Below are 21155 nucleotides of genomic sequence, written 5' to 3'. Positions count from 1 at the left end.
AGGAGGGTTTCAGGAGGTGCACCTAGCATGAGATTACACTGACTTCAGTAAATAAAAATGCTATGAACAGCAACAAACTCCATCAGTTGTAATGAATTATCTGATTCTAATGACCTACTGCAGCCTGGCATGTGGCAGATGCTGCTTGGTGGCACACCTTGCCAAAGCCACGACTGATGGGTATCTGACTGAAGGCTGCTGACAGGCAGGGGTGGGCAGGAAGTGCCCACCACAGCACGGTGGGTTTTCTTGCTGTGTCCCTCCACATCCATGGTCTTTGGATGCTTCTGGCCTTCAAGTCAGCTGTTGATGTAGAACTTCAGGCATCAGTTAGCTCCCCAGGGATGTATCAATAGAAAGCCTTAATGCAAGCTCACAGGTAGTGTAGCAGAAATGCTAAGTCGTGGTCTGAAGCAGTGATTGAGCACCTGGTGGGAAGGCAGGGCCAACCCAGGTAAGCTCAGGTGCATGCAGTGCATTGAGTGACCAGAAGGGATGGAGCCAGGAACCACCCCTTCCCAGACCTCATTTAAGGGTTGACAGTGGACAGGAGGGCATTTTGCTGGAGGTTCCTATTTACATGATCCCTTCCAAAGGTAAGCAGATTTTTTCTTCCTCTGTTTTTCATTTGCTGCAGTGAAAGATTTTGTCATTCTGCTGTTACTGATGTACTTTCCATCACATCGTAGCATTGCAGGTGGCAACAAGTGTTACTGCTCCTACTCCTGCTTAGTAAAATTTGCTCTCCACCACTTTTTCCAGCCTGTCATAAGGGACTTTTCTCTTACAATGCAACTTAGCAATCTGTTTTGACATTACTTGATATTGCTTTTGGTCTATGTCTAGTTCCCTGAAACTTTCCTGTCTCTTGTTCACTTGCCTTTTCTCTTCCCTTTGAATCACCTCAGCAGGTGCTGGTAGAGATGGCCTTCCACTCCCCTCACACCACACTACAAGCTGCACTTAAGAGAAAGCCATCTCAGGCCCAAAGAAATGTCTAATCAAAGAGCAAATACAAGCATAGGTCATGCTACTATTAGAGTAACCCCAGCAGCCCCCAAAGCTTACAGCAAGGGGCTTCTTTCCTTCCCATCTTTGGGTGTAATCCAGAACAGCTGTGCCCCAGGTGCATGGGATGGCTGTTGAAGTCGTGCTTGGGGCTGGCAGATGTCAGGTTTAGCTTTATTTATTGCAGTAGGTCATATTTATTGCAACAACACTGGTGGTGAGGGGTCTCTAACTGGTGCTGAGGTTTGTAGTGGAGCTCTGGAGCTTCCACTGGGGTCTGGACTGGATCCTGACCTCAGCCTGCCTGCTCTGTTTGCTTTTCCTTTCCTTACACTGCTTCCCCTGTCTCTTTGTCCCTGCCCAGGGAAATGAGATGCACACTGGGATGATCCTGCTCCTACTGCCTGGTTTATAGGAAAGAAATACCTTGAGAAAACATATGTGAGCTGGCTGGAGAGAGAATGTTTGGGAGACAGAAGCACTGACTTTCAGGAAGAGAGTAAAATAGGATTACGGGAAGAAAAAAGACCTTCTAAAAATCAGAATAGCTTCAACATTGCTCACTCTGCTAATGGATTCATTATTACAGAGAGATTGTGAACGGGACAATGGGACTTTTATTTCTTCCCTCGGGAGTGAGGCAAGAAAGTGGCTGCTTAAATCACTATTGACATTCAGCATGTGAATTCCAGTTTTGATTTTATGAATGGCCTCTATCATCACGTCTTGTGCGGACCGTCTCATGCTCATTGTGCTGTGGGGTTAGACACACTGTCACCATCCCTATAAATAGCTGCATTGGTTGCGAAGGGCTATCAGAGCCTCCTCTGAAAGAATAGGTCTTTTGACCAGTGGCATTTTAGGCCACTTTTCTTCAAACTTTCTAGACAAGATAGCATGTTTTCCACTCTGTGGATCCTAGAAAATGGACAGTAACCAAAGTATTGATCTGTGAAATTCAGGCACCCAGTGAGTGTGAAGAGCACACGGGGAAAACCAAAGTTAGGAGCAATAGGACACAGCATGCTCTCCAGAAGAAGTCTCAGCTGTGGGGCTTGCAAGGAGTAACAAACTGCTATGCACAGAAAGAGAAGCTCCCTATGATCCATCTGGAATCTGAGCTGCTGTGCACAACTGCTGCAGTGTTGGACAGGTCTGCTCTGCACCCAAAAATGCTCAAGTGTACCAGGGGATGGGCGGTAAGCAGACACTTTTCTGTATCTTTGGTTTTGGATAAAGTAGGAGGTGATTGTGTATAAAAAATGTTTTGGCTTCCAGCTGCTAGCCACTACTGTGATCTGTACAACATGACAACAGTCTTCGGGTAAATACTCAGCACCGTCGGGGTAGGCTTGGAAGGCATGAATACTTTTAAGGTAGCAAAGAGTGGGGGGGCTCTAAGGATAAATGTTGTCTGGTCTGTACAAGCCTTCTTCTGTGAAGAAATGTGCTGGAGATACAGAAATCACATGTTCTGCTGGCTGTGCAGGCAGGGAAGATTTACAGCATGGAAGAGGTCAGATGTAGCACAGCACTGAATGATGGATTACAGGGTTTGCTGGGTGTCTTTGGCTATTAAAGGTAATAAATGCCTAGATATTTGGAGGGTTTCCTTACAATTAACAACCCATCTGGAATTCACACCCCACCTTCCACAACCTGGGAAGTTTCCAAGAGTGCATTTAGTCAGCAGAAGCACCCTTTGTGCAAACAGTGAGTGTGTACACAAAAAGATTGCTTTGCCAAAAGGAAAGAAATTAGAGCAGTAAATTTAGGGATGTGACTAACTCTTTCTGGATGGGGGGAAAGAACCACACTTGCCAGTTATCTCTTCTGTGCCTTTCCTCAGCTGTGGCTGGGGACATCTGATGACTGTTTCCCTTTCACTCCCAGCACAGTGCATTCTGTCTGCTGACAGTTAATGAAGTCACTCGCAAGCCTCCATTCCCTGGGGAAAAGCACTTCTATGAATAGACCTGTTACTTACGTCTCTGGTTGTGATGCTCTCAGTGCTCCTTTTGCTGTGCCACCATCTCTAACAATTGTGCCATTTCTAAACAATGGCCTTTCACTGTAGAGCTTTGGCAGTGCAGGATGCCGTGAAAGTTCTTGCTTCTGGCATAGCTGTAGAGCTCTGTGAATGCTTCTATGCTGTCCTCAGTGCTAGATGTAAGTTTTGAAGTACCACAGACTTAGCAAAAATGTGGAGGAAGAGGGACTGTTACCATGAGATGCTTCTTCAACATATATCCTACAATAAGGAGGAAATCAAGCTTTTTGTTTGTAAGAACAGAATATTTCTATCCTATGGAAATAGAAAGGGAAACCGTTGATCTGATGAGAAATGTTAGAGAACGTCACATATTTGCCCAGCTGAGCTTGCATGTCTGGTAATGATTAAGTTTGTTTTTGTAAGGAATTGCACTGGTCTAGACAGAGGTGACCTGTGAAGGAAATATAACAAGTAGATATAAAGACAATAGAGAGAAATAACTATGAATCATGATAACGTATTGCCCAAAGTACAGAAATATAAGACCTTATTAATACTTATTACAGTTTGTAGGGCCTTTGATTAGTGTCAGTGAAGGCAAGCAGAGTGTGTCACTGCTTTGTGTTTTCATGACTGAGTGGTGTAGCTGAGATCTAAATCAAAATGATTTTACAGTTGGACACTCCATGAGAAAATCTAGCTATGGAAGTCAGTAAATGGTCAAAAAGAGAGCGACTTGGTAAAGAAGCATGCCATTAGAACATTACCTATTCTTTGTTTAAATGGCATTTTTACATTCAATTTGTCCTTTAATACAAACTTCATGTTCTTAACAGACTCTTCCTATATCAAATTGTCAGACTTTTAGTTCTCATAGAGCTACAATGAGGTCTCCAATAAAATGCAACTGTCAGTTTCTTTTCACCGTGATCTAAATGTCTGCACCATTCCTACATGAGCAGAGTGAGTTTGGTCTGATCTGAACATTTATTCATACTCCTCATCCTCCTGCCTATATAAAACCAAAACAACATTAACAGAAACCTCACCAAACTTGTTACTCATACTTCTCATTTCATATTAATTCTGGATGGCTGAATACGTTTGAGTGATTCATGACCTACGTTAAAATTTAACATCAGCCTTTAATGTGTTTGGCCTGACACATGGTGTGCCTTATAATATTGATATATCTCACTGACCCAGCACTCTGCATCAGCTTGTAGAAACATGCCATGGGAGGAAAATGACACGGTAGTCCTGATTTACTTCTCTGTCAAAGCTTTAATTAAAGCATTCACACTGTCTGCTAAGGGCTTTGGGGGAATCTCAAAAGATGCCTGTACTGTTGTTCACAGCATTTTGTTTTGAAAGATTAGGAGGATAGGAATATGTCTCATAAATCAGACTTCTGTGACATGGTCAGCTTCTCAACAGCATCCAGAACTCCTGTCTGAGTTGCTCTCTGGTAGCTCATACATTAAGAAATCCTACAAATTAATGCATCAGATTATCCCTAATGCATTTTTAAGTGCTTTCTTCCAGCACCCAGCAGAGTAGCTGCAGGGAGTTCAGCAGACCTGCAGGAACAGAGCAGCGTTTCTCTCACAGTGGCTCTCCTCTCTTTCTCAGAAATACAGAGGTGCAAACCTGAGGACAGATTTCTCCTTTAGGGCTTGTTTCCATTGCTGACACCAACTGCCTGGAGGCTGTGACAAGGCAGTACTCAGCCATCTGCAAGCTTGTCAGCTGGGAGGTAGAGCTTGAACATAGCGGGGTTTCCTTTAGCACAAGCTGCTACTGAAATGAGCCCCTGCCAGAGTGCCCAGGAACAGCAGTGCTGTGAGAGAGCCTCCTGTCTACCTCTGCAGAGGAGTCTTGTTAAGGTCATACAGGCATTGCTTTTCCTTAATAAAACAAAGGGCTTTTTCCCCTAATTTTTCCTAAGGAAAAGCTTTTAGCTTAGCAGAACCATTTAAAGTGTAGGAGAGCAGATGCTGCTGTCCCCCCTCTCCCCTAGGGCAGGAAAGCTACACAAGTAGCAGCAGCTACACAAGTAGCAGCAGCTACACAAGCAGCAATCCTTAGCAGCATCAGGGGGTGTTTCCTGCCCTCTTCAATCCCCACAGTGCCGTAATTGCATCAATTCCTCAGATTCAGTAGCAATGAATGATAAAACTACTGCCAATACCTCAGCTGGTTGTTTATAATCTGCTCCAGCAAGCTTTGCTTCCCCTCTGACTGCTTCCTGGCTTCTGCATCCCTTGTGCTTGGCTGTTCTCTGCTCAGGCATTCAGGCTTGGACCTGGAAATCCCCTGTTCCAAATGCTGAACTGTTGTGTTCTGGCAGCATTTACCTGTTGCTCTTGTAGAAATGAGGGCTCTGTGATGCTTGTGCTGTTATTCAGAGTATTAATAGAAAACACAGGCTGAAAGATTCTTAGCCACAGGCTACCCAGACGGGAGCTCGTGGTGCTTCATCTTAGCCTAGGCTGGTTTGGGATGCAAGATAGGAGCAGTCTGCCCTGACCAATCCTCATCTCTACAGTGGTAGAATGAGCACAGTACTGGGATCATGAATAAAATAATCTGCTATGAAGAATGTACGCCAAAGGTCAAGTCTTGAAAGATTAATTAATATGTAAATTCAGAAGCACTAGCTAAATCAGACTGTTGTTGCTTGACATTTAAACATAACAAATAAAACTGAGAGGAAGAAGCAGAGGAGAAGAGAAAAATACCACAGCAAGAATGGTAAGAATAAATCAGTAACATAAGAGAACTTACATAGTGAGTTGAGAATGAAGGAAAAAAATAGGTTTTTTACTTCATGTGGGCAAACTGAAGTTGAAGAAGACCTTGTAAAAATGAATGCTTTACCAGTGATATGGTGTTACATGGATATCAAGAAGAGTGAGCAACAGGTTCTAGGAACTCAATTGTTGTAGTCAGAATAAAAAGCTTGCAGTGACCTTGCTTTTCTGTAGGTTTTAAATCATAAATATTGATTAGTTTTTTAAAAATGAGAGAGAAAATGATGGCATCACAGGAACAAAAACCCGTACTTTCTACAAGCTGTTCCTAGCACATTTGCTCTATTGCTGGCTATTCATTGTATAATCTTGCTTGAAATTATTAACAGGTTTTTGGCTTGTAGGTCATCTGCTGTCCCATTTTTTTTCTTCAGCTTAACATGAAACAGACAGAATTGGGATTTGTGGTTTTCCTGTGTGCAAGAAAGGTGACGCACTACAGAACAAGATTGGAATAGCCATAACTTTGAATTTTGCCAAATTAATTGAGATATACAACTTAGCCACTGTTAATTTTATAATTAATTTTCTTGCCCGGGTTTGTCCTGTATAACAGGAGACAGCTGTGTCCAACTTTGAAGTCTCTTTCCTCTTGATGGTGTCTATAAAAAGCACAGAGAAAGGTGTTCCCCCTGAGCATGAGAAAAAGAGCTGCATTCCCTGCCCCCTGCAGGTTTGCCAATAGCACACAGATGGCTCGGCGCGTTCTCTGGGCTCAGCCGTAGCACCAGAATTTAACCTGCCTGAGTTCTTCCTTGGCCTCTCCTGTTCTTCTTGAATGTTACTGAGCACAGTGATTGATCTGCAATTTAAAAGGGCATTCAGATGCCTCCTCCAAATTGCATTCAGCACGCTTTGTACAGGCATCAATCTTATTAGTCAGGAGTGCAAACTGATCTTGAATTAGTTCTGAACCAGTTCTTCAGATGCTAAAGCTACCAGTGTAGTCATTTCTAAAGCTTTTACTCTTCATTAATGAATGCTGGAAGACTTCTCTTCTTCTCTGGAAGAAATTGCATAATTGACTGTCAGGTTTTGTCTGTAACATTTCTGAGCCATTTTGCAATCCGTGCAGAGATTTTCATTTCTTTCTCTCATATCTCACATGGTAATTGTCAGGTTGATTAACATGTTTCACAAAGTGACCCTGAGGTAGACTCCCCAGTGCCTCACACGGTTGGGGTGGTCAGGGCTGACTTTGCTGACTTAAAGAGGTCCTGGTCCTTCACCAGGTCAGTGACATATGGGAAATCAGAAGAAAGAGTAAAGCTGGAAAAAACAGCTTCATAACTGACTGCTGTATAATGAATAACTTGCAGCCATGACTCAGTGTCTGCATTCCTTCCCTAACACAACAATGTCTTGTAGGCTGGCTTTGAATGTTTTTGTTCGCATAGTTTCAGGTAATGGATAACTCCAAATGACTAAAAGCCCTCCAGGAGAATTGATGAGACTTCTTACTGTTAACATTACTCATTGTTAAACCGTTGAACTCAAGTTCAGAAGCGTATTAAAGTTTTCACTCTGTCCCTTTCATTCAAAAATATTTTCTCTTATCTGAAGCTGTTTTAAAACTGCCCCATAAACATGAAGTCATTAGCACTACTATGATGTAATTTTGAGCTAAAATAATGTTATTCCAGTCAAATGCATACGCAGTGTGTGCATGCAGGCTGTTTTGTTTGTTTTCATTTTTAAAAACAGCCGTGTTGGCTTCTGTGACAACGCTGTCATTTCTGGAATGAAAGAACCTTACATCACCTCACGCTGTAGTATGAAGGGGGAAAGGAGAGAGCACTGAGAAGAACATAAAATGGGGATATATGTCTGAATTGGTTTGTCCTGAAGGAAAATCCGCCACAGAGTTCCATTCCTGAAGAGGGTGTGTTAAAGCATGTGAGATAATAAAGAGTAGCAGATGTCTTAAGAATTGATGTTATGGGGAGCGTTGTGAAGCATTTCTCTTTTGAGAGGAAAGAGGATTTTACACAGAAAGCAATTGAACTCCATCTGTGCATGCATGGTATTCTTTCTCTGCAATTAGGATTGCTGAAATTGATAGCAATATATTGCAAGGAGTTGGGCTGGGTGACCTTTAAGATCCCTTCCAATTCAAATGATTCTGTGATTCTGTAACATAATTGAATCATGTAACAGTACTACAAAATAATATGTGGAAAAAATATACCTTTATATATGCGTATAATAATAAAAGGATTGGAAGCAAAGCAAATAGGACAGAAGCTTGGGGGCTGCTTGTAAATAATTTCCATGGCTGGATCTGAAAAGCAGGAAATGGTGTGGGAAGAAAGAAATGTCAAATGGGAGCAATTTGGACAGGAAAAATAAGCATTAATGTGGGTGAGAACGTGAGGCAAATGTCCTGGATGTCAGGAGTAAAAGGAATGTGAGGAATGACATTTAAAATAAAAAAAGGAAGCACAGTGTCATAACATCCAAGCTGAGATATTTGTATACAAAAACTGTGTGCGAGGAGACACAGGCTAGGAGTGCAGGGCCCTGCATCTCTCAAGGACAGCAAAACATGGCAGATGAATAATCCGTGACTGGTATGCTTTTAAACTGATGTGTAGGCTATTGGAGAAGCTAAAAACAAAAGCAGAGGTACAAAGGCATCACTTGGGCACAGTGCAGAGACTATGAGGGCAGGACAAAGCTGTAGAAGTTCTGGGGTAACATAAGGCGAATAAGGGTCTTCTGAAGGACTGCTGAGGAATGATTATGCATATCTGTAACAGAGATGACTAAACTTCAGCTTCCAAGCATTGTGTCATTATGGAAAATTTTAATGGCACAGAAATAAAGAAAATGTTACCGATAACAGCAGTCAGTTATTCCAGGGTGTGATATCTGGCAGATTTCATCACTGAGCAATCACTGGACGGGTATGGTGCTATTCTAGGTGGTCTTTGTTAGGTACTGATGACATAGAGCAGCTGGTTGTAGAAAATAGCCTCACTAAAGTTAACTCAATTGAAAATATTTGAAAGAATAAACAAAAATAGGCATATTAAATACAGTACTTCAGAAGGACAAATTTTGAGAAACTAGAGAAACTGCTAGTGATGTCACATGGATGGAAGTTCCAAACCTGAGCATTAGGATTTATTTAAATTAAATATGAATTATAACAAATCTGCACTTCCCACCGTAAGTAAGGAATAAAAGATATTAGCATTTTGCTGGATGAATAAATCCCCAGTAAAAGGTAATAGGAGTTGGCAAAAAGAGTGAAAGCTATAGGGGAAGAAACTGTCTCAGGAAAAGAGAAGTGCAATTGTATATGCTAATACTTACCTTCTGTAAACTGAATTTGAAAATTAAAATTTTCATGTACCAAAAAGATAAAAAAGAGGTCTGGTATGTGATAAGGATGGAGTGGGGATCAAAAATAGTGTAGATTCTGCCAAAAAAATAATTATTTTCTTTTCCTTTTTTTTTTCTTTTCTGTGAATAGAATGGTATACATCATGTAGAATAATGGAATCAAGATGGGAAGCATCTGTAGAAGTAATAACAAACATTTCCAAATTTGAAAATTAAATCCAAAGAGCAGTGTAGGCTCAGAGTGGGATGAAGTCCATAACCCATCCTGAAATGATGCAAGAAGCAGCAAATTAAATTGTAAGTACAGAAGTAAGTTCTACTTAGAAGACCTGCTAAAAAAAAAGAGAGAAGAGTAGAGAAGAGGCAACCTCACACCTACAGATTCATTAATTAACCTTAATTAATGTTATATACATTTTGCAAAAAAGAATAAATAAAGATGTGTGAATAAAACAGAGTAGAATGGGATGAAAACAATAATTGATAAAATGTATAAGAGCTGAGAATATGTATGTAGGATACCATCTGTTCTGAAAATGGAATTGTTGGGCTACCTAGAGGTTACAGACAGAATTTCAAGCATCTTTGTTTCAGCTAACCTCTGAAATTATTAATGCTTTTGTTGCTGATAAAAGTGGTAAGCTCAGACAACAAAAACATCCATACGTTTGCAAAGATGGAGTGGGAGAACTGGAGAGCTGGAGGTGTGGGATTGGATTTAACATAAAATGAAATGGTTTCTGTTACAAACTGTGGCTTAGCAAGGGGATGGGAGAAGGGGCGTAACATCTTGGTCAGCCATGGAAGGATGTTCAGAGGGCTGCAACAGTGCCATGGAAGTGGCAAAAATGATTCTCCTTAGATAGGCTATAGGTGGCTTAGCGAGGAGTACGCAAGTACAGACACCAGTGTAGGAGGCAGTGGTCAGAGCTCTTCTGGAATCCTGGAAGAGTCTGCCTCTATAATTCAGAAGGAACATTGGAAGAAACATGGAGAAGTACCGCTGGACAAAACAAAGAATGAGAGCTATACAATTGCTTTCTATTAATACATCCAGGGGAGGGGAATGAAGGGCAGGGCAAATGCTAGGAAGGGCAAGAAGTTATTTGAGTTACCAGACAATGTTGTCACTAAAACAAATGGATATAAATTGAAAGTTAGTCGATCTGGAGTTTAGAGGGTCTCCATCCATGAGAAGAGTGAAGTCTCTGAAACGCTCTTCTAGTGAGAGTAACAGGAACAAACCTGTGTGAGTCAAAGTATTGCAGCAAAATGGAACTCACTTGCCTGAAAACTGGATAATACAGAATTCGCTGATTTCTTGCATATAGCATAAAGGTGAGTGGAGCCACTTTCTCTTTGCCTCTGTGCAGGGAGACAGTCTGAGCAATCTTATGATGTTACTATAACAGCAGTATTTTTTGAAATTTCTGTTAATCTATTGGTTCATATAGAAAATGTGACTCTATGGCCTCCTGTGATGTGCTGGCATGCTGCAAAATATTAAGGATGAAGAATGTTTAATTGTTTTACATTACAGTCATTCCAGTCTTGTAAAATTTTCAGCCAAAGCAAGGCAGTGCTGTCATATATACCTGGAGCAAGAAGAAGATATCAATCAAATATTACTGATAGGATTTGTATCTGATCCAGTACTTGACCTAGTGGTTGGTGACACTGCCTGCGGCAGGGGCTTTGGAGTCTGATGATCCTTGTGTTCCCTTCCAACCCAAGACATTCTATGATTCATTTGGAATTCCTGGAAAGCATTGTTAGGGAAACATGCTGTGCCTTATCCTTTTTGTGTTACTCAGGGCAATTAAACTGAGTTAGTTGATTTTATTTTTATCTAGTGATGGCTTTATTTGCATGTTCTTGGTCTGGTGTGGTTTTTGTTCAAGTGTTTAATATTATGCTAACAAAAATATTATAACCTTAAGGTAATAACATAAACGACCAAATTGTTTAAAAAAAGGTATAGCTGTTTCCAAAAGTTCTAAAACACAGAGTGAGACAAAATATTGCCCATGGGCAGTAGTGGAGTTAGTACTGATCATCTTTATGCCCACAGGATTACCAGGTAATCCTTCTCTGCTCCAGAGCAGCAGAGCAGCCATTAGATGGCAGCACTCTGCACGAAGAGCTCCTGAAACCCCAAATCCATCTCTTTCCACCAAGAGCCCGGGCCCTCAGGCAGGAGGAGAGTGCCGAATTCAGCATGCCTGTGAATACAAACCATACTTCCAAAGTTCAGAATAACTCTTTGAAAGTTTCATAAATCCAGTTTGTTTCAGTCAACCCATTTTCTCCATTTGTAGCAGCTGTCTGAGAGCCGAGTTGAACTATCTATTCTGGCTATTCTAGATTAATGTTTTTCAGTCCCCGTGTTTCAGCAAAACACTGGAGTTCTGTACCCCTAAGTATACAAGGTCAGTTATAATATAAATACATTTTCTCTGTATGAGATCCTAGTGGAAAAAAGTACTTTTAAATAGTGATTGAATCCCAGCCTGGTAGTTTTGAATTTACATCTAGATAAGTCAGATCTGAATACATCGTAGTTACTATTTCCTATTGGCTTTTTCCAAAGCAGAGCACTGTCACCAAGCTCATCTTGCTCACCCTTAGCACTTCTTGCTATGCAGTTGAAGTTGCGTGTCTCAGGACTGCCTTTGTAACAGGGACAGGAGTCAGAGTTTGCTTTCAGTGTAAATCTGAAATAGGGCATCTGCAGAGAGCTCTCTAGTTCGTATGCAGAGGTCTGACATCATGCACCGTTAACAGTCACAGATTGACAGAATTGCAGGGGTTGGTAGGAACCTCGAGAGATCATTGAGTCCTACCCCCCTGCTAACCCAGGTACTCTACAGGAGGTCGCAAAGGTAAGGCATCTAGACAGGTCTTGAATATTGCTGTCGAAGGAGACTCCACAACCTCTCTGGGCAGCCTGTCCCAGTACTCTGTCACCCTTACTGTCAAGTTAAATGTTGTGGAGCTGATGCTCAGGGCCATCCCAACCACCAGCACAGCACTGAATGTTGCTCTGGGGTCCCACCAGCATTGCTTTTAAAACACAGAGAAATAGATGTATAGTGCAACTGTGAAAATCAAACAGAAGCTGAGACCAGATTCAGTAGGCCATGTGGAAATTCCTGGTGTGTTTTGAGTGCTGTGGATTGGGTGAAGATCCCAGCTGGAAACCACATGGTTTTCTACCAGTTCCATTTGAGCCCTGGTGCAATTTGGAGGTTTGACTATTTGGGTTTGAGTGAGAATTTATTCAAATCTGAAAATCAAACAAATCTTTCAGGCTGTTAAATCACGCAAAGAAAACTGAGGACAAAGGTTTGCTCACAGCCTTGGCTGTGACAAGCTTGGTCAGAGCTGTGAGTAAGGTAAACACAGATTGAAAACACCCTGGGTTGTCTGCCTGCTGTTTGCTGCACAGTTGATGAACAATCCCTCCTATTTCCTCCCTGTTCACTAAGAGGTGGCTTGCTGACTTCAGTCTGTCCTTGTGTAGCAGCAGTGCGCTGCGCCGGAAACAAGAGGAGGTAGAAGCATGAGTCATGGCCTGAGTCACAGGGTTGCAGGGAAACCTTCCTGCCCAACCTGCAGCCATTCAGTTCTTGCAGCCCACTAGAAGTCAAACCATGGGAACTCAGTCACTGGGCACTCATATCTCCACTTACCACACCCTGTGTCGTTTCTGCAGGGCTCAAATACTGACAGTGGTTCCTTTGGGCTGGGATTGTTTTCTGTTGCAGCTACACCCAGCTATCCTGGTGCAGATTAACAAAACTGGGTAACTACAGAACCTGTATCTACTTTGTATCACTTCTTTGGTAGACTTTTGCACATCCTTCAGTTACAAGCTCTCTGGTCAAAAAAAGTTTGACCTGAACTCTCATCTCCATCTCACTGCTTCCATTTCTACAGGGCTGGGCAGGAAAACACCAGAAGTTTTCTGAAGGGCAGGAAGCACTTCCCCCATCTTTGTAAATATCCACACAACTGTTTCATCCTGTGAAACATCCAGATTTTAGATTACTCAGTTTTATTCTAGGCTCTCAGAGTGAGAGTGCATATGAGATGAACATTGCAAATTAAGAGCCATGAGTCTGAGAGATTGTCTACAGGAATTTCTCCTCCGTATGCATCTCTTCTAATTCAAGAGATTTTCCTTGGTCCAATGAGGTTGGGACATTACGTTGACTGTTAAACATTCTTTGGACCTAATGTGCCTCCTCTTGCAGGTTTTGTCTGGTATAGCGGGAGAAAATTGTTGCTGTCTCTTGATCTGGTCTCCCTGTCTGTGCAATCACACTACCTCAGTTTATATGCTATTTGCAGGAGATATTTTTTTCTGAAATGAAGTAACTTTTAGATCTGAATGAAAGTAAACACCTCCCATTTTGAAACATTTAGAGACCAATCACCAGACTCACCACTGAATTCAGCTCAGTTTGTCAGAAAAGTTACACGTTGCTTTTAGAGGAAAGAACACTTACTAATGAAATACAACTTGAGGCTAACATTGTTTTAATTTCTTATCCCCTATCCACAACATTTTCTTTTTTTTTTCTTTCTTCCTCCCTTCCTCCCTCTCTCTCTCTCTCTTCAATGTTGATTTCTCCTTGGTGAACGTACTAAGGGTTGACTGGATGACCAGAATATCTTTCTGTGCTATCTTCATGTATTATAAATGCCAGGTATGGGGAAAAATATGCAGTAAAGATTTTATCCTATAGAAATTTTATTACCTTTTAAAGAAGCACAGACCTGCATTGTTCAGTATTGCTCATACTGAAGATACAAGATATCAGCTGTATTCTGCTGCAATCTGTCATTATAAAACCGTAACTCTGATTTAAGCAAGATCAGAACTTGCTCCAAAATGAACATGTAGTAGAGAATAAAAACAGTGATAGTTGCACTGTCTGTAATGTAATCTCCCTCATTGGGCTGATCCCTCTAATTTGGGTTAACAGAACAAGACTGTATTACATAACTTCTTAAAGAAGGGAAATCTTGCTGTCAAATCAAGCAATACCAGGATCCCAGAGATTTTACACATCCTAACCTGATCAGCATGACTACTCCAGATTACATTTTTTCTGGCATGGGTAGCGGCTCAAGCCATTAAGACAATATATTAGAGGAACTTCCTAGCCAAATTATCTTTAGATAACACATCAGATATTTAGTGACATTGCGAAACAAGTTGCATCTGCTTCACACTCAGTTGTCTTTGTTTTTTTTTTTTTTTTTTTTTGCCCTGCCCAAGACTTCTCTTATCATCTTGTGCCTCTGTCAGTGAAGTTGTCATTCCCACTCTGCCCAGTCCTATGATCTTCTCACTGTGTGAGTTTTTAAAAGCCAAAATGAAACTTGGTTCTTCTCTCTTTTTTGTGTGTGTTTGTTTTTGTTGTTACTTGTTTTGCCATGTCCTTTTATTTCTCTGCTCTACAGACAATCTGGAGAGGTCTGTCTTCAATAAATTGGTGAAACTTATTTGTTCTACTGAAGACAAGACTAATTCAGATTTGGCAGCCATCCCACTCAGAGGCAGGCACTTAGCCCCCAGCTGTGCTGTCCTTGCCAGGACCTATGTAAAATGTTACTACACAAACAGAAAACCAATAATGTCGAACAGTATTTGTAAGTTTTATGTAGGTTGTATAATTATTTCTTTAAAATTTTGGTATTTTGAATCTGAAAACAAGCTTTTTCTAACTGACAGCTATTCAGCTGGCTGGTCCTTACCCTTGTAGACTGCTGGTGTCTGGTATCTGGTAGTTGAAGGACTGCCACGTAGTCCTTTGAGCACACTCTCTGAGGTGTTGTCATATTGCCGGAGGCTGGTAAGAGCTGCAAAGTGAACTCCAACATTGAAAGGGCAAGCACTAGCTTTTTGGAGCTGTGAGAGGCTGTAGGCATAGCAACAATATTATAGGACACGCACACAAATGTAAATTAAAGACAGGGAAATAAAATGTGTTGGATGGCAGTTACAGTAGGATTTTGTCTTCATATGAGCAAACATTTTCAGTCGACTCCATTTCTTTTTGACCTCATGTACTACAGACATTGTCCTCCATAGACTTGTATCCTCACCACCTAAGAGAACATAATTTAATCGATGCTTTTTTCATGCCACAAGAAATTGTCATCGGTGAGCAAGACACTCCTAGGTATAGAAAGAAATTGAAGGAGACTTTGGAATGTTGTTGTAAATAGAAATGTTAAGGTGTGGTTCCACAACAGCCTAAGGTGAGCTGTAACCAAACTGCCATATTCCCATCTCTCTGCCAGCTCTGTCTGCCTCCTTCTCCCTTCAAACTGGTGCTCGCACTGGGGTGGGCAGCAACTGAGGGCAGGGAACTCAGCCAGGTAAAGATCAGCCCGCCTACAGAAGGTGTGTGGATTTTTATTGGATGAGGTTGAATCAGCTCACTGTTTGTTTGGACACCAGTAAGAGCCAAGGGGTGTGAGCATGAGGGCAGGGCAAAGGTAGGCTTGACGTAATCTAGTTGGAGCTGCTATGAAACTACCTGTGGACTGTGTAAATATTAGTAAAATCGGATGTGCCTGGGAATGTTTCCAGGCACTAGAATGAGATTCTCTGTGCTATGAAACTGTTAAAATGCTTCCCTGGCAGGAATTTGACCTTTTCCAATTAACACTCTCTGCAAACAATTTCTGGGCACAATTTGGTTGCTAGAACGGTCCCAATAGGCAATTTGCAAGCATAAACGTGGTTCTTTCCGTGCCAGCTGGCCTCCATACCCAGGAATGCTTCCAGGCATGTTGGGTTTACTAGTATAGACCTATCCCTACTGTCACATCCTGCCCCAAAATTGCAGCTACCACCAGGTTTGAAAAGAGAGGTCTGATCCTGTCAGTTTTCACAATGAGTGCAGCTCAGTTTCACAAGCTAGCTTTGCTGCTTTGGTGGGATTTCTGATGGTGGAAAAACAGGTTATATGTTTTTAGGACACATCAGCAATGCAACTATGAAGTTGCAATTTTACACTGCAGTGTGTAGACCAGTTGCAGACCCTCACAATGAGAAAGGAGTTGTCCTGAACCAATTGTTTTCAAAACCAAGAGTAGCATAACATAAAAGCTAGATGAAATCTAGGAAAAATACATTTAATTTCCTTTAATGCTGTTGTAAGAACCACATATTTTGCCTCCATTTCTTGTTGGGTTGGAGGGGGAAGAGATAGCAATATCTTTATATTTTTTTTTATCTGGGCTATAGTGCTACTGAATGTTTGGGCACTTTTGTGGGGCTGAAGCTGAAGTGATTTTTTTCAAGTCAGTTTCAGAACTGGGAATGCAGTTATTCCTTCCTCTGCATATTAAGAAAAAGCCACAATTGCAGAATTTCCTTTCCAGTTTGCAATGTTAATAAAATCAACGTGTTCTGTATCTTGAATAACCAAAGCTAGGTTATTCAAGATCCAGCCCTCAGCTGTGACAACTGAATAATATCTGTTCTTTTTTTTTCTTTCTTTTTTTTTTTTTTTTTAACAGCTGCCTTTACAAGCTTCCCTCCACACCAGGGAATCTGAAAAAATGGGATTTTTACATCTCTCCAGGTATATTCACTTAGCAACCTTATGACCTCTTACCTAACGTATTCTCTCAGGGAACAATTAAAGGAATTGTTTTAGAGTGGCTGAATACACACACACAGACATGCACAAAAAAAAACCAACGTTCTCAGATGGGTTGCTTTAGGACCCAGAGTAACTGGAATTGACAGAAGTCTTCACCTGAATGAATTTTCCTTCTGACTGTATACCTTATAAGGAGTACAGGAAAACAAGGAAGTGATAACCATGTTCAGGTTACTTCTATGTACAGCCTGCCGTCTTTACCTGCCCAGGTAGCTGTTGTTTTCATTTTCATTCATGCTCTGTGCTGATAGGTTTGAAGTTTCCTTGCGGTGCGTTGTAGGTGACATCTGAAAACATACACTTTGGGAACGTATGATGATTTTTACAACATTCTGCCTTTCTGTGGACTATAATTAACACGCTAACACTTTTTGTCACACAGCCAGCACTGAAAACGAATGGGGATTGAATTGCTTTGCCTCTTTTTCCTATTTCTGCAAAGAAATAATTATGTGCAAGGTAAGACTCAGGGGCAGTGAGATGCATTTCAAAACCATTTTTGCTTTGTTTCTTGCTTTAAGTTGATATGAAATAGTTTTTTTGTCTCTTGTATTTAATTGTTACTTTCTGTTTGACGACTGTTTTCTTGACATGCTGCTGAAGGGCAGCCCTGTGAATTTGTCTATGATTTATGTGGGCATTACATAGCACGATACGTATGAAACAGGTAGGCATCCGAGTAGTTATGGTTATACTAATCACTGTTTGATCCACTGAGAAACTTAATACCGTACAAGGTCTCAATGTTTCACCAGTACTTTCACAAAAAATTAAAATAATATCAAGAATTTATAGACCTGGGTGGAGCAATTTTAGGTATAAAGTGTTGAGCATGTGTACATCTGTGGTTTGGTGTCTCTGTTGGTGTTTTGGTTATGCTGGCAATGTTTTGCCCCGTACCACAAACAAACACAAAGCTTTATCAAGTGCACTGGAACAAACACAGTAGCACATTCCTATATTCTCAGTGAATGTGTACCTATAAAGCATGCAGAAGTATATTAATTATCAGCAATTGTGTTGCTGCTGTTTTCTTTGTTTTGTTTTGTTTTTCCCAGAGAGTTAATGTTCTACCAATAGAAATATTATCTTTAGGGAAGGGCTTTATCAGTAACACTACGTATGGCTAAATGTTTATAGCTTTTGCTTCCTATGTTCTCAGTGTGAGCAGATTCATCACAGACTGAATGATTAAACACATTATTAATAGCCTTTTGTCTTCTTGGATTTAAACTTAGGGACCTGTTCTCAGGAAAGTGGAGTGACTTGTGAAGATTGTTTGCTTTCCGGACCGCACTGTGCTTGGTGCTTCCAAGAGGTAGATGATACCAAAAATTTCAAAGTAAAACTTGAAATGTTTGTAGTGGCTCTGAGTGACAGAGTATTGACTTAACTGGGTTAGCCCATGGTTTTGTAATGCATGCAGTGCTTAGTGAAGCCTTCCAAGGAATCAAAAGGGAAATTCAAATACAGACTTTAAGCTGTATTAATATCTGTAGTATCAGCTCTGGCTGATTTTAAATATGACAGTAGTGTCAGTTTTCTAATTAATTATCACATAGGTGTGAGTATTTTGGCTAAAACATAGGGCTTTAACATAAATATTTGGATTTGTTTCCTACAGAACTCTTACAGGCTTTCTGTGTAACTCTGAGCAAGCCAATTACCATCTCTGCTTTTAAAATTTTCCCCTGTGAAAGGTGATAAATACCTCCATAATTCCTAGCAAGTCTTCTGGGTCTTAGTTAATTAATTCTGGCAAGAAAGTTAGCTATTGTAATTTAAAAATTGCCAGAAATAGTGAGAAATTGAATATTTTTCATGATAGCAGCAGAATTGTAAATCAGAAAATATTCCCACCTTTTAAAAATAGCAGAATAACACATAGATGAGGATGTATCACTGTATGAAGTAACTCACAAAGATCAAAGAATACTTTTTTTTAAGGAGATTGCTAAATATAATTCAGCAATTTGTATATAATGTTACCATGGGAGGAAAACACACAAAACAACACGCTTCAAAAATAAAAAAAGAAACCCACCCAATTTACAACAACAAAACATTAGAAACTCCTGTGTTTTCAGGAATTTCTGTTTGCAGTCAGCCGCAAAAACAGGATTTTCTTGAAATTTGATCAGGATTTGAAATACTGCCACATACATTGAGAAAATGAAAAACAACGTGTTGACTTAAAAAATCCTCTATAGAAGAAAAATGTGCCTTCTAGGTATATTTGAAACATGAGTTTGCCTCTGCATGCACGTTTCAAAAAGCCAGCAATTAAAAGTGTGTAACTACAGAAGGTGGTATAGTTCTCCCTGTGAAAGCTCTGTAACACTGATCTTTGTGCAGTGAAGAAGGTGTTGGTGAGAGTCTTCTCTGAGCAAGGTTGTCAGATTTGGTCTGAAGCACGATAAATTGCTGTTCTCACCTGTGTTGCTTCCACAAAAATACGTGAGCTCTCTGACAAGTGTCAGCCATGAGTGATGAAGTCTTGATTACAAGGAGAGGCTGAATTCTGTTCTTAATAAGTTTTCTGTTCTTAATAAGTTTAAAGTGAATATGTTTTGTTTTGGGTAGAAAGTTCCTCAGTGACTGAACTCAGATATTATTTGTGGTGTAATGGGCAAGCAATCTCAGTTCAGCCAAACCGGGGAGAAAAGAGCTATCCCATGCCATGGGCCACGGCCATCAATGAGGCAGGAGGTGTTCTGATGTTAGTTCTGCCAGGCACTTCCCAGCTTTTGTCAAAAAGCCTGGTTGGCCATAACAGTTTTCAATTCAGGAGATAACTGACTGACCTGCAGGTCTAAATTCTAGACATAGCTCTAGGAAATGGTAATAAGGCATCAAAGCCTCTTCGTGAAACAAACCACTAACCTCACTGCTATGTGGGATAATGCCCGTGTTGTATTTGAAATATGAGTTTGCGTTGCAGGGAGAATTGTATGTCAAGTGCTTTGAAATGAGGAACCAGAACCAACTGCAAGATATCCAGGTGATATCGATAGGCTTGCAGTTCCCTCTATGGGGGAGGGAGGTGGAGGAGGATGCTGAGCCAGATGTGAGTGGGCATATCAGAGTAGTGGGAACCCCATCAGTTCTGGAGAAAGAGGGGAGCTGTGGTGTTTGCTGGTTCAATGAATTAGTAAAATAAGGGCTGAGGAGAAAGAGTAGATCAAAGGAAAACAAAGAGTCCAGAGAATTATGTGCACCGCGCCTCCATTTTCTCACAGAGTCTGTAGGAATTTATTATTTGCTCTCCTGTTATTAAATGATGTTCCACCAGCAGTTCAAAACTGCTTAGGAAAGGCTGGTGAATTTGTGAGATAGACCTGTAAGTGTTTTGCTTACAACAACAGGCTCAGAAGGGCTTTGTGTTCCCATTCCCAGAGCTGCAAGAAGCCAAGTGAGAGTGGCATAATTCCCATTCCCCAACAGTAGAGTAGTTTTTCCCAGGACACTAAACTGGTGTAAGTTACATTAATTATACACCTGTGGGACATGACCCACGAAGGGCAAATTGAGATTTCGGTGCCCTCTAGATCTCCTTCTGAATTAGTTTGCACTCATTGTATAATCTGCACCTTTGTTTCTAGTTCTTTGGCATTCGATTGACCTTTTGTCAGCTGCTGCTGGTGGCTGATCAGTAAATATATTTAACTCATCCATCTCTTTTCCTGTTTGCTTTAGAATTACACAGACTCAGCTGGAATTCATGGGAGGTGTGATACCCCAGAAAACCTTTTGTCAAAAGGATGCCAGTTGAATTTCATTGAATTTCCCATTTCAGAAGTGGAAATTCACAGAAACAAACCTCTAACTATAGCAACCCAGAAGGACAATTCTGATGTCACACAGATTTCTCCCCAGAAATTAACACTCAGGCTGCGACCAGGTAAATCACTCAGGTCATAAATGCAGATTTTTTTTAATTTTATTTTCCTGTTCTTGATGTATACTGAGATACTGTTATACACTCAGACTAGTGGGGGGGGGAAAAAAAAAAAAAAGACAAAGATAAAATATTGATGTTCAATCTGAAATTATCTGTTGTTTGACTCATCGGATAATCGTTAAGTTCGGAAGGAATACTTTCTGAAGTGCTGGATCCATGATCAAAACTAAGGATTTAATGTTCAGTTCTTGCATTCTCTGGGAAATAAGTTGGCTGTGAAAGAATGGAAAGCCCCCATATCTCTCCAGCCCTGTCTCTCAGCCTCTCCCTCTGCAGATCTGGCAGACAGCATATCTCAGAGGCAGTATAAAAATCTTGCTTTGAGGATTTACAAGGTAGCAGTG

General features: G+C 40.9%; 1 protein-coding gene across 1 annotated transcript in view; it reads left to right on the top strand.

Moving 5' to 3' along the window:
* Positions 1-571: 571 nt before the first annotated feature.
* Positions 572-21155, top strand: part of ITGB6 (integrin subunit beta 6) — a 47233-nt gene continuing 26649 nt past the window's right edge. Inside the window, exons 1-6 of the mRNA XM_042874732.1 lie at positions 572-596; positions 1373-2207; positions 16705-16769; positions 17233-17309; positions 18089-18168; positions 20547-20751. Of these exons, the coding sequence (XP_042730666.1) occupies positions 17249-17309; positions 18089-18168; positions 20547-20751 (346 nt within the window). The 5' untranslated portion in view covers positions 572-596; positions 1373-2207; positions 16705-16769; positions 17233-17248. The remainder of the gene's footprint in view (positions 597-1372; positions 2208-16704; positions 16770-17232; positions 17310-18088; positions 18169-20546; positions 20752-21155) is intronic.

This window comes from Lagopus leucura, unplaced genomic scaffold, assembly GCF_019238085.1.
Source record: "Lagopus leucura isolate 7727_CA_CO unplaced genomic scaffold, USGS_WTPT01 Super-Scaffold_100012, whole genome shotgun sequence".
NCBI classification, from domain to species: domain Eukaryota; kingdom Metazoa; phylum Chordata; class Aves; order Galliformes; family Phasianidae; genus Lagopus; species Lagopus leucura.
The sequence above is the reverse complement of the archived record's forward strand: the minus strand, read 5'-3'. Positions and strand labels throughout refer to the sequence as shown.